General features: G+C 35.5%; 1 protein-coding gene across 1 annotated transcript; it reads right to left on the reverse strand.

Annotated features, from left to right (window-relative positions):
- Window positions 1-11,518: 11,518 nt before the first annotated feature.
- Window positions 11,519-14,185, reverse strand: LOC103951271 (prefoldin subunit 6). Its single transcript, XM_009362607.3, has 5 exons — window positions 14,052-14,185; window positions 13,887-13,957; window positions 13,550-13,674; window positions 12,412-12,472; window positions 11,519-11,808 (listed from the first exon to the last, which is right to left on the reverse strand). Exons 1-5 carry the CDS (start codon window positions 14,128-14,130, stop codon window positions 11,752-11,754), a joined length of 393 nt encoding a protein of 130 aa, XP_009360882.1. The 5' UTR covers window positions 14,131-14,185; the 3' UTR covers window positions 11,519-11,751.
- Between the last annotated feature and the right edge of the window lie 331 nt (window positions 14,186-14,516).

Consider the following 14,516-nt stretch of genomic DNA (forward strand, 5'->3'; position numbering starts at 1 on the left):
CAAAAATTTCAAAATACCATGTGAGGTATGATGGAGTTAAGGAAGACAATCCTTAACAACCAAATATCATTATATATTAGATTAAGCTCTAGGATTAGCTCAAATGAGGGTCGTCAGAAGAAAATAAGTTAGGATCTGGCTAGATTAAGGGTTCGTTTTTCTTTCATTGTTGAAGATTTCCACCATATATGAGTGGTTGTATATGTATGTGAAATGAAAAGCTAAAAAGTGTCATGTGACCATATCGCATAACAAGTTTGAACTTTTTTGGTACCACTCATGCGCTTCATGGACCATGAAGCACAAATCTTAGATTTGAAAAAAAACTGGAGGAAATAAATAAAAAGAAAGCAAAAGGAGAGAAAGAAGTTGGTTCTTCCCGTGATGGTTAGGAGGCCACGGGCAATGGCCAAAATGGAGGGCAAATTTAGGTGGTCCAATGCATATGTAAAAAGGATGGGTCATCATAAGATTGCTAATACTTCTCCATCATGTGGTCCTTGAAAAAGTAGTGTTATGGGACTTTCCAGCATTATACCCGATTAAGTGCCTAATATACTAGCTAATGGTGTTGAATGTTGATTATGATGTTTACACATACATATATGTTGTTTTGCAAGAGTACTGTCTTACAATCTACACATTTTATGTCTTAAGATTTCAGAGAGACGCGTGGCCAGTGCACAATAGTTAAATTCCACATCAGTTATTTAAGTAGCACATGAATACCACGAATTGAAAAACTAAATCGACCCAGTAATTAGGGTCCATGTAAGCAACTCGTTATGACATCATTTTCATATTTTAGAAAGGGACCATCGGCCCACTACTATTCACATCAGTGTTTCATGTTCATATTTTTTTTTTTTGTCAAACATGTTCATATTTTATTATTCAACATTATTTTGTCACACTCTGATTTTTAATCATTAAATAGGTTACAATTTATGTTATTAGGCTGTCAATTTTAATCATTCAACTAGTTAACTCTAAATCCATTAAAATCTTAAACCCTAAACCGTAAACTCGAGATTATTTTAATTTTATGATCTCCCCGGCGTTGAAGTTGTTGTGTTTGGATCGTCCAAATCATTAGGGTAAATTACATTTTACTCTCTCAGGTTTGGGGGCGATTTCAATTCTTTACAATATCTTTAAAACATTTCAATTTCATATATCTGTTAGAAAATCCGTTAAGTAAACAATTAAGTGCTGATGTGACTGCCAAATTTGTGCCATGTGGCAAAAAAATAATTATTTATGCATTTAAAATATTATAATAATTTATCCTATTAAAAATAATAATAAATAAAAAAAAACCATCTTCTTCCCCCACCCTACCCCACCTGCAACCCCCTCCCCCCCCCCCCCCCAACCTCCCCTACAATGCACCCCTTCCTTTTCGAATATCTGGTACCCAAGGTTGGGTTTTGGGTTTGGTTTGGGTGGGATGGGGTGGGGGGTTGTTGGGGAGGTGGGGGTGGGGTTACAGGTGGGGTGGGATGGGTGTGCTCGAGGAAGAAGATGGGTTTCTTTTTTTTTTTTTTTTTTTTAATAGGATAAATTATTATAATATTTTAAATGCATAAAAATTATAATTTTTGCCACATGGTACAAATTTGGTAGTCACGTCATCACCACGTCATCACTTAACGGATTTTTTAATGGATGTATGAAATTGAAATAAAATGATAAGTAAATGTATGAAATTAAAATGTTTTAAAGACGTTATAAGGAATTGAAATCGACTCCAACCTAAGGGGGTAAAATGTAATTTACCCAAATCATCAATTAGGAGCTAGCCATCATCATCATCTACATTAATGGAGAACCTAAGTCTTCAATTTCTGCAGATTGTGGATCTGATGATTGCAGTCTTGGAAATGGTCACGCATGTTGACTAGAACACCAATGTTGATTAAATCAAATACCTAAATGTTTGGAACTTATGAAAGATTCTTTGAAAGGAATATTTGGTGGTTTAGTTTGCATGCATAGAGTTGAAATCGTAAAGTTGGCCAGATTAAATTAATTAATTAGGTTAAGATGCCTACGGAATGGATCAAGTTCCTTTCCTAATTAGACACTTTAAACAAAAGATCATTCAGATCAAAAAAAAAAAAACAAAAGATCATATTTAGCTTTTTGCTTTAGTTTAGACAATAAAAGAGAGATCCTAAAACCTAACTTGCTTAATTCGCAGAGCACACGAGTTTCCAAATGTGGGTCAAATATCATGCACTCCCTATCAGAAGTTGATAATACCTGTCCCATCCCCAATTTAGTAATTTTCTGGTGTACCAAACCTTAGTCATTAGACTCATTATAGTATCCACCTTCCCCAACGAGACCAAAGGTTAAACCATATTTCTCCTCTTTCAACCTAATTAACTCGTGATCTTTCCATCTTAATATTATAAACACACACACACACACACAAACACACATATACATATACATACATATATATATATATGTCCTCCATTATTATTTTTTAGGCTTATATACAGAGATGAATTCAACTACAAATTTAAAAGAGTTTACAAATTCACATGTATTCAATTAAGATTTTAAATGAATCCATGGAAGACCAAGGTATTCAATCAAGATTTTAAAAATCAATATTTTAAAGGAGTCTGTAAAACTTTATGGAAATATGAGTGTATTCATTCCGAGTTTTAAAGTAATTCATAAAACTTCATATGTATTCAATTACGATTAGATTTTGAAGTATTTAAAAGATGAAGGATTTTAATGGATTTAGAAGGATTTGATAGTGTTTTTTAGGCCTTAAGAAATCAAGTCTCAGCCCTTAATATTTCTAATGATTTCACCCAAAATTTATATGAAGTATATGGAACTCCATTAAACTCCATAAATTTATGAATCTTCCACAATCTCATTTGAATACAAATTATTCAACCCCCTAAATTTATGACTTTCATTTTTTTAATTCCAAACATGTGTTTTTTTTATAAGACTCTTGATATTAAGGACTAGTAATTCAATTTCAAGCAGTTAACAACATTTAATTCTGCACTTGAAATTTTGTGTTAAATTCCACTCTTTCCATTATTCGCTTGACAACTTCATTGAATTCACCGCATTGATCACATTAGCTTTATCGTGCAGTCACCTAACTTGGTGGTGGGATAAAATTGTACATAGATGATTGCTATATCCCAAAAGATTAGTTGCAATATTATATATATGTAGGTGATTCATTATGTATGTAGGTGTAAGATTATGCCAAACAATGAGCATAAGAATACGAACATTCACATACATTTGTATAATCATGTTTATGTCTGCGCATGCGCACATACGCACCATATTTATAATATTGTATGAATGTATGCATGCATGCATAAGTTAAGAGTTGTAGAGTTTGTTGGCAGCTACTTGCATCTTGTAGATGTAGTGAAAATGATATAGAAATGTTCCTCACCACTTAAAGTGATTGGCCAGCGTATCCCATTAACTAGTTTATTATCAGGACGTACGCTATTGGGGACCAAACAGAAGCAAAATGATCACACTGCCGTGAAGCAGCAGAGCAGAGCAGAGCATGCATGATGGATTCTTCAACTTCTAAAAGTTTATGCAAACTCATCGATCACGGACAGCTCTTTTAAGTGTGGTTCTTTGTCACTCAACTAGATTGATCTCCCCTGTGAGAACCTATCATTTCATGGTCCACATTTTGGTTATTAATGGTTGAGATTTCGTACTTATCTACTTATCCATTTACTAGGAGTAGGATATGTTTCGTCAGTGTATATAAATGGACTATTTACAGTGGATTATATATATATATATATATATATATATATATATATTCGATTCCCAGAACCCTAATGGAATATGGAATGTACATGATTAGGAAGCTCAATAGATGTTTAGAAGGGAAGAGAATGGAATGTTTGAGGTTGATATGTGTATTAAAAGGGAATGTTTTTGGTAGCATGGAGAGATTGGAATGGCAATTTTGAGTTTGAGCTGTTGAAATTGGGTTTTTTTGACTTTGGAAACCATGCATGTATATATATGCATGCTTTTGTTAACTAATGAATTGAAGTTGACATATTATATACAGAATAGATGCTTTGGCGCAGTTGTTGTCTAGTTGAGTAAGCCAGTTTGCCAGCATGTGTGTGTACACAAAACAAAGCCATCAACTATTTGGCATCTCAATATCTTCACTAAATTGCTATCTTTGATTAAGATGGATTGGGGAAAGCTGAGTGGTCTCACTCACCGAGCAAAAGCAATTTATCATTGGAAGTGGTCCTTTTAATTAATCACATCATTTCAGTTCATTATGTACACACCTTTAAGATTATGCATGGGTGGGACCTATTTATTCTTGATAGACTAATAGGATTTGGATTTTATCTGAATTCTTTTTGTGAGGATCCTAGGGATTCTCACATCTCATCCATTCTTCGTGCATTACGTGATCATAAATTATGTTGATTTTTTATTTAAAATTAAACATAAACGTTACCTAATGATTTTTTACCGCACGATGTACGATAAACGGATAGAATGTGAGGATCCCTAAAATCCTCACAAGAATCCTCACAAAGAGAATCCGGAGAGGATCCTCACTAATTATTCTTTTTCTAATAGTCAGTATCATAATGAAGCTTAACAATATGGCATCTTCTGTGCAGTACTACTAAATGGCCACGGGTTTAACCATTTAGTATCTATACTCAGTAAGTGGCGCTGCTGCTATAAGCCTATATATTATATTACCATTTGTTCCTGTGTTCGTTTGCAGAGAATAATGCATGCGAGCGTTGATGATGTGTTAAAATTACACTAGAGAACTGGCTTGAAACTGAATATATACATTAAGGCGCTTCTTGATCATAATTACTTAAAATTAATTAATTAACCAAAAAACTTAATCAGTGAGTTGAGTTTGAGTTCATGCTCATGTGTGGGCTGAGAGAGAGAGAGCGCGCGCGCACTATTCCCCTACACACACACACACACATATATATATATATATATATATATATATATCATGGACCTAATTAAGAGGGGATAACACAATAGATGACCGTTTGTATGAAAAAAAATAAGAAGCTGAGAGAGAGAGAGCGCGCGCGCACTATTCCCCTACACACACACACACACACACACACACATATATATATATATCATGGACCTAATTAAGAGGGGATAACACAATAGATGACCGTTTGTATAAAAAAAAATAAGAACGACCATTTGGTCTAGTAGAATCGAGTCTCTAATTATAGTAGAATCGAGTCTCTAATTAGTTGAATTATGCCCTAAATTCAAATCTCATGTGACTGCTGTTAATGGAAAAAAAAAATATAAAGGGGGACAAATACTAGATTGAAAATGTTACAGAGACAATGTTTTTAGACCACATGATGTGGTCTAGAAAATATGGATATTGGCTGGTCTCTCTAGCATCACCAATAGTATATATATACACACAAAGATAACTCATTACATTTCGTGGTCATATAAAGGTACGAATTGAGTAATGCTAGGAAGACTAAATGTGTAGACTAAATTTTGTAAACTAAATGATTCGGAAGTTGATGATTGAATTATTACTAAAATTTTGATTAATGTGCTTATTTTTTTATTATTCACTCATAAATTAGTTTGCAAATTTAGTCTTCCTAGCATTATTCAGTATAAATTAATCAAAGAAGAAATCATAAACCTTTTGCATGTTTCCACTAAGGTCAAGTAACAGCAATCTTACTAATTTTGACGATGCACAGAAAAGACTAATACGGAATTGTTTCTGCACCTGCTCCAGATACATACATATATGCTGCACGTGTGTGTGTGTGTGTATAAGTAATAAGTACATGTGCACTAATCCATCGAATTGGTTGAGAGCAAACTAGCACCTTTGTTAGTGCCTGAAGGATTGATCCAATATCTGTCATATCAGTACGTACGGATATCACCCTAGCGGCTGCTTGCTTTGTTTCAATTTCATCATGCATCTAACAGTCATCAGTCATATTCCTTTGATGATGCGTATGATTATACGTATATATTAATCCCTTGTTACATTTGATTATACGTATATAACAATCATCAGTCATTTTACGAACGAAAACCCTAGACAGCTGTTGACTTAAAAAACCCTAAAGCGTTTCGAAAAGGAAAAACCACCCTAAAGAATGCATTCCTAACCCTAAACCTTATTTACCAAACAAGGAGAAAAATCCTAAACCCTAGTTGGAAGGTGGCTACATCCACATGTGCTTCATCAGCTTTAGTGGGTTTCCATCGTGTCTAAGCGTCATGAAAAAAAACGCAGTCTCTTGTCACTTATGCGAAGCATGCGTGCCGTAGGTGATGGAGGTCGAGCATACTCGAGTCGATGCAAAATCCTTTTTTTTTCTTTTTTCTTTTTTTCTGTCAGAAATTAACAATATTGCCAATGACAACATCGATGACGTATTTGAAGATAATGGAAATAATCACGTGCAACGTATTTTATGTTTCCTGCATATTCTTCGACATAAATGCTAAGGAAATCAAAATTTTAAACTATATTTTGTATATGACATGATGTTCCAACCATCAACCGTTAAATCATGTAGTTTACAAAAAAATGGTTTAAATTTGGATAATACTAGGGAGACTGAATTTGTAGACAAAATTTTAGAAACTAAATTATATAAAAGTTGATGATTGATTTATTACTTAAGCATTGATAATGTACTCATTTTTATTGGTGACACATCATTTAGTTTGTAAATTTAGTCTCCAAATTTAATTTTCCTAGCATTACCCTTAAAATTTTGATCTCTCCAAAATCACCCTTCTTCAACACTACTACTCACTATATTTAATGTCACTAAGTCGCATGCATCTTTTCGCACTCTGCGAACTTGCAACGAACAAATAAAATGGATATTAAACCCAAAGCTCTGATATCATGTTGAATATATACCGATTTAAAACATTGAATTGCCTGGAAATATGTTTACAATGTATTTTAGGTGATTTACAGATGTTTCTCGACGAGCATCGATAACAAAAAAGACTGAAATGCTTGAGGCTTGAGCACCGATCTTGAAAATGTTGCAAAGATTTGCAGAGCACGTCCAAAGTGAATGTGCGCGTGCGAGAGAGAGAGAGAATTTTTGTAATATTTTAAGTAACCCTATTCACATAAAAAAACATTAGGGTTCACTATTTGATTGGTGGAAGTGTGGATCCAATATCTGAAATAGGGATGTACAAATTTAAGTTCAATGTTGGGTATGATGAACTGTCATCATACTAATTTGTTTGGGTTCTGGACTATGTGCATGAATGAACATGGAGGTTGGGGGAGGTCCAGACGTACCCTTTAGATTGACATTAAACTTGAGCATGATAGAAGATGGCCAATTCTGGTATCTTGAATGTGATCATTGTGGCATGGAAACTATATACATTGCCTCCATTCTGGTTTGTTTTTCTATTTGGTTATTGAAACTTCTAAAAAGTCATAATGCACTCTTGCATTATCCGAGTCTACCATCTAATGACTTGTCTTCTAATTAACCTTCACGCACAGCTAGCGCCGACACATTTTTCAAAGATCTAGAAATGCTATACACAATTAAAGGTATAAATTCTGAAATTGTGCATCGGTTAATATAATTTGAATAAAAGAATTAAAACAAGAGATTAGTGCAGAATGACTTTTGAGGTGAAGAAGTCCGTCGCTATTAAAAAGAAATAAGTGGTTCTCAGAAACTTATTTTAACAAGTCCCCCATGGCATTTCCTTTTTCCTCTTTGCTCTTAAGTAACTAATCCTTCGCCTTTGCAACTAGGTTTGAGATGATTTCTATAAAAAAAAAAAAAAAAAAAAAACCTTCAATGCGCTCCTTCTCAACATGCTTTTATGACAAGACTCCAATCCCATGAAAATGTTAAAAAGCTAGAACCATCATTAAATTGGGAGTATGATTCTCCCCTACAGTCCTCTCTTCTCTCACTTTCTTTTTTTCTCTCTCTTGATAAAGAAGTTAACATCAGATGTTGATGTGATTTAATCGTAACTGTTTAAATAAAAGGTTTTTCTTTTTCTCTTTATAAAGAAATCAACACTAAATATTGACGTAACTTAATCATGATCTTCAAATAGGAGGTGACTGAAAATGAGAGAATCCTACTCCATTACATAAAGTTTGAGCACTAGATAGATAGATTTGTTTTTTCGTTGAAGATAGATCGATAGTGTCTCTTGTCCCTCTTGAATTAGATATGGCTAGTCTTGTCTTCTTGAATCAATTAAGGTAACAGAAGTGACTGGCCCTAGTCTTATTTCATTTGATTGAGACTTCTTCTGCGGGATAAAATACATCAATCAGTGGCAATCAGCTGCTCCTCCGCTAGTGCTACTGTGATGAAACCCTATTTCAAAGCAAGATTTTCCACCCCAAGAATCTCTCCAAAAGCTAAATTGATGACGATATATATGAAATAATTGACGTCTAATTTACAAACAAGTGTAAACGCCGTTGGATAATAATTTTGTTTTTAATTTTCAGTTTTAATTTTATTTTTTGTACTTTTTTGAAAATTGAAAATTAAAAATGGTTACCAAATAATTTTTCAATTAATAAATTCTTATTTCAATGTGTAGTTTCAATCCATGATCTACCAAAATCCTAAACTGACACACCCCGACCAAAATCAAGACGTGCTGACGAAATATGCTAACGGCGTCAGATAAAATTAACGGTATATGTTGTTATTTAACGAAATATTCCTTAACGTCGTTAGGGAATCCGTCAATGTGCTAGGCACGTGCCTTGGCTGGTGCATGAGGGGGCGTGGGAACTTAGAAAATTATTCTAAAAATATAGGGATGTTCATGGGGTTGAGTAGGCCACGATGGTATATTCAAATACCCCAATTGAGCAACGTATGAGAAGTTATTACCTAGTTTTGGTTATGTGCTTAAAATAACATTAAAATAGTTGTTTCACATAGGTGAGACGTTTCCAGAGGACAAGTGCAGTCAGGCCAGGCTCAGGGGTTACGACCTTGCCACATATCAGTGAGTGGGCTTTTGGTTTTCAGTATATATATATATATATATATATATATGTATATATATATGCTTAGTATTTTTCCCAAAAACTCATTTAAATGGACTTATGTTTTGAAATGACATGCCAAATATTTTATACTTAGAATATGCATTTAGTAGTTGCACATATTTATTTTTGACGCTGCAGAAGCTCAGGTAAGTGTCAGGTGAGTTTATAGATTGTGGATGTGAGTTACATGATTATGTTGAGATGTATTATAGCTCATAAACCTGCACCTCGGTGTTAGTGCTCCCGCCCGTGGTAAGGGCACAGTCCTTCACGTGATGTTCACCTCCCGCACCATACGCTCACCTTGGATCCAAGTTAGATGCACAATCCTGTCGTACAGACCACTATAGGTGGTTCCAACTCGTAGATGACTCGCGATCATTCACACAGTCTTCACGTGATCATAGCACTTGAGCGTATTTATTTACACCCAGTCCTGTCGTACAGACCACTTTAGGTGGTTCCGACTCGTGTGCAGGCATATTTCTTGAGCTATTGGTTGAGCCATACAGGTCATATTAGGTGACTCCTGGCTAGATGGATGAGCTATAGATTCAACCGTACATGTCATATTAAGTGACTCCGGCTAAGATATCATTTGCATTGATTTATAACATTTGGCTTACATATTTTATTCTAAGATATTTGACATGGCATAAATGTGGATTTTGTTATTCTGAGCATGGTTTTGATATACGTATGTATTTTATTTTCTGGGAAATTATATAGGTTTTACAACGAGGGGTTATTACCTTTGATAAGTGAATGGTTTTGAAAAGCTTTGTTTTTACCCACTCACACTTTCTGTTTTGCGCCCCTCCAGGTTTTAGGTAGGAGTGCTTATTGGTGGCTTACGAGGAAATTGACGGCGATTCTGACAAATTATCACTAATGTAGGACCACCTCTGGTATTGTATAATTAGTACTTGTCCTGCTAGACTACACTTTGGCTACCTATGCTCTGATTATTGTGTAACCACACTTAAATATCGGGATTGCACTTTATTTGCTTAGTGTAAATTAGTTAGCTTGGTTCTTAGTTATTCACATTTCTTTATATCATTATCATTTCCGCATTGCGCACATTGCTACGTCACCTTCACGTGACGGCCAGCACGCCTTGATTTTGGTCACCGGGGGGGGGGTGGATTGTTATATCCCACATCACCCAAGGAAGTGGATCATGTAAGCCTTATAAGTATATTCTCATCTCTACCTAGCATGAGGCTTTTTGGGAGCTCACTGGCTTCGGGTTCCATTGGAACTCCGAAGTTAAGCAAGATTGGGCTAGAGCAATCCCAGGATGGGTGACCCCTCTGTGAAGTTGCTCGTGAGTTCCTAGAAACAAAACCGTGAGGGCGTGGTCGGGGCCCAAAGCAGACAATATTTTGCTACGGCGGAGTCGAGCCCGGGATGTGGAGGGGCCCGGGGCAGGATGTGACATAAACGCTAAACCAAGATCCTAGCGATGACCTCATCTTTTTAGGCTTGTTTTATGAAGGCATTAATCATATTATGATGATGCAGCAGCATAATTCATTTTGGATATAACTGAAATATAACGTTTATAAGCAGACTTCATCCTTCAATTGCACTGTTGTAAAATTGATCTTGTTGCTGCAATTTGTATTACTGCAAGTAATGGCCATCATGATTAGTATAAATAAAGTCACAAAGCCGAGGCAACATTAATCAAGCTACAACGGTTGAGCCCCTTTTCTCTATCTCTCTCTGTCGTCCCAATCTCTCTCCTATCTCTCAAATATTATTTACAACAACACTTCTCAATCAGAAATTGTTGTATTTTCATTCCTTCATACGTTTACAGTCATACCAAATGAAAAATAAAAAGGCCCAGGGAACATCCATACAGTGGCGGATGGACTAAGAGGAGGGTCAGCTAACCCTGAACTTCCATGAATGTCTATAGATAACTTGGGTGCTGCCATTTTGATGATTGGAGTTGACTTCATACATGGTCTCCAACTGTTTGATAAAATGCTTGAAAGAAGAGTTTCTCTTCTTATTATTAATTTTTTTTTAAATGTTAAATGACCAAAACTACATCATTTTAGGTCAAGTTAGTTTAATACAAATAAAAAAATACACCAACAGCCAAAAAAGTAAAATAATTATGTGTATTTGATAATTACATTGCTTTAGTTTTACCAGTTGCTACAGCTTCATTGGAGAGAGTCATTACTGCTATGAATATTGTAAAGAGTCCATTACATAACTAAATGCGAGATCAATGATTAAGTGATAGCATGGTGGTTTATATTGAAAGCACTGTTTTTTCTTCCGTTGATAATGAAACTATGATGGAGAGTTTTCAAAATATGAAAACGCGTTGTTACTATTGTAACTTGTATTGTTATTTGTTATTTAAGTTATGAATAATGAAACTATGATTTAATTTTTATGGTTATTATGTGTCTAAGAAATGTTTGTGGACTTTTACATGTGACCCCTGGATCCACCACTGCATCCATACATGTGTATGACACAGGTAAACCAATTGAGAACAAACAAGAACGAAAAAGCGTTTATGATTGGCACTGTATCTTTGAACAAACAAGAACGAAACATCAACAGAAACTCTTAGAATACATCTGACGAACGAAACCCAACTACGACGATTATGCCTTCGCTTTTCCAGCCTGGAGTGCTTGAGCCCTCTGCTGTAATTTTAAAATCTGCAAGATAGAATGTATTATGGAAGCAATTAATGTTGAATTACGGATAGGATACAATGATACGATACGACACGGTGATACAAAATAAAAATATATTCTTTCAAACATATTTAACACAGAAATATATAAATTCAAGTTCATTTAATTTGTTGGAGAAGAAAAGTTGGAAATCTAATCCTCTTTTCATACAAAGAAGAAGCGTGAGAGTTATATTCATTGTTCAATTAGAAGCACTCTTTGTAATCATCAAATTTTAACGAAGGCTTTGTTTCCTATTCATTTTCTCATCTTAATTTATCATGTGAAAGTGTAAAGGTATTCTAAAAGCCAGATACTTGTATTCCAAATGTGGGATATGCCTATCCATTAAGTCAAAGCCGTATCAGTTGACCATGATAGGTATCCAAGAGTATCCGACAAGTATCGGATACGGGATACACGACCAAACTAAAGTATTTGTGCTTCATAGGCGTATAGCTCTAATAAATTCCTCAAATGCTATAGATATATTATCACGACTGAATCAAAGCCAGGAGACCATATGAACAACTCTGGCACTATAAAAGAGCAGTTAAGGTGCAGAGAAAAAGGAAAAATACAAACCGTTTCTTTCTTGCTATTTTGCTTCTCTTCCAAATCTTGAAGAGTAGTATCCAGACGCTTCCTGTTGCGCAGAATAAATATAGTTATGCCAGAAGTTAAACACGAGTCCGATCAGTATAAAAACAATGGTAGGAAGAAAAGGGATAAACTAGACATAATTGTCATATAAGCACCCAAATGTAAAAGTTGGGAAACCATCTATCCAACCCACACATATATCGCTACAAGGTCAATCCCAAACCGGAAAATGTAGTAGACAACTGGTGTAAGATTCATTTAATAGCTCCCACGAAAAAGGTTTCTCATGATAAGCCTAGGCACATAATGCACAGCATCAGAGAACATTATTCATTCCTCTCCCCTTTTTTGGGTTCCCAAAAACTCACGTTCCTTCAGTTACAACTTAGGGGTAGAGTTACTCGTATGAAGGCAATGAGCATGAAGACATTGAACAACATTCTCTTATTAGATAATGCACATCCTTCCCAAGAATTTGGATATCACTTGTCCCAATTGACACAGACTTCATTTTGTGAAAACTAGGCGTCCTGTTTTATAGTGAGCCTTTCAGCATCCAGGAAACCGAATTTTTTAACCGAACCCCAGGTCCTTCCCCATCTAGTGGGGAGAAAATTACCCTTAAAGAATTTTGTTTGTTGATGGTTTGGAATTTAGACTAACAATCATAAACCGCATATAACCAAACATGGGAAACTCAGAAACATATTCATTTTCTGAAAAGAAAAGGCTTAGGTTTGGTTCATTAGCTTCCATTTTAAAATACCACTTTCCAGCATTGCGATCAATGATCAAGACCTATCATTCGAAACATAATAGTTGGAATTTTAAATCTACCAAAACAGAACCAATTCGTTTGACCAAATTCTAACATTCAACCCAAACTCTTCCCCTTTATCATAAAATTCTGAAATCGTTCACAAAACCTAGGTTAAATCACATTTTGTGCATTTGATCTTACAAGTTTTCTCGAAATGATTGATTTTGAGGATTATCTTAAAAAATCTAACACGAACTTTAAAATCCGAAATGATATCCTAAACTGCGAAAAAAATTGCGATAGTAGAACACAAACCATAATACAAATACATAAATAAATGAAAAAGATCGAGAAGCATACAGTTCCGCTGAGATGTATTCGATTCTCTTTCGCACATTGGCCCTAGCCTCTGCCAAATCCTGCTTCACAAGAACCGGACCTATCAACTTGAAAACATTGGCGTCTTCGCTGAGGAGATCCAATTCCTACAAGCACAAGCAATCACATTACCAACACAACAAAAACTCAATCGTTAACCGATATCCGCGAGCTTAGGAAAACCACAACAAAGCCCATTTGCTTCCAACTAAGCGAAAGTTAACATTTTTCAGATATCGGTAGTCAACAGGTTAGCTGAACTCGTTTTCCCGGTAACCAAACACAAAATAGATAAAACGCAATCGAGAAAGAAGAAGACCTTGAGGACGAGCTCGTTCTCGCCGAGCTGTATAGTGTACTTCTTCCTCACTTGGTGGTTCTTTGAAATATCTGAAGGAGCAAAAATGCCACGCTAGGGTTTTACAGGTTCAAGTGAACTGTATATACATATACATAAATATATATATATAAGTATACGACTTGCCTTTTTGGATTTTGCTGAGATCGTTAGCTTTGGCCTCCAATTCGCGCTGAAGCTCCCGAAGAGCTGACGACGACGCCATTGATTTTGTAACTTGCTATGCTTTCTTCTTCCGCGTCCGAGCTTTTGTCTCTCGCTTTTCCTTCCGGTTTTTTTGTTTTAGATCCGGTTCAGTGTGATATGGGCCTGTGAATTATATTTGGGCCATATTTCAATATGTTTGGTAACAAACGTTGGGCCTTTTTGGGTCAATAAATGAACTTTGAGCTTGGGCTATTTACCATTGCCGGATACAATAGGCCCAATTGGGAGCATGGTAGCTGAACTAGATATGAGGAGGGAGAGTTCGGCTAAGCCACACAATGGACAGCCTAATTTGGTATTGAATTCGCCATCCATGAGATTTGAACTTAAGATCTGTCACTCCTAAGCGAAGAGGAATACCACCAGACAGTAGATAGGTTAGGC

This window comes from the organism of the source record quoted next, unplaced genomic scaffold (assembly GCF_019419815.1).
Source record: "Pyrus x bretschneideri cultivar Hongxiangsu unplaced genomic scaffold, Pyrus_bretschneideri_v1 Contig33, whole genome shotgun sequence".
Taxonomy (NCBI): Eukaryota; Viridiplantae; Streptophyta; class Magnoliopsida; order Rosales; family Rosaceae; genus Pyrus; species Pyrus x bretschneideri.

What these genes read in the sequence shown, in the direction of transcription:
- LOC103951271 (XM_009362607.3), bottom strand. Translation starts at nt 14,130, where the DNA reads ATGGCGTCGTCGTCAGCTCTTCGGGAGCTTCAGCGCGAATTGGAGGCC. An exon ending in TCTCAGCAAAATCCAAAAAG is followed by an intron (nt 13,958 to 14,051) that starts GCAAGTCGTATA and finishes TTGCTCCTTCAG; the next exon opens with ATATTTCAAAGAACCACCAA. An exon ending in GAATACATCTCAGCGGAACT is followed by an intron (nt 12,473 to 13,549) that starts GTATGCTTCTCG and finishes TCTGCGCAACAG; the next exon opens with GAAGCGTCTGGATACTACTC.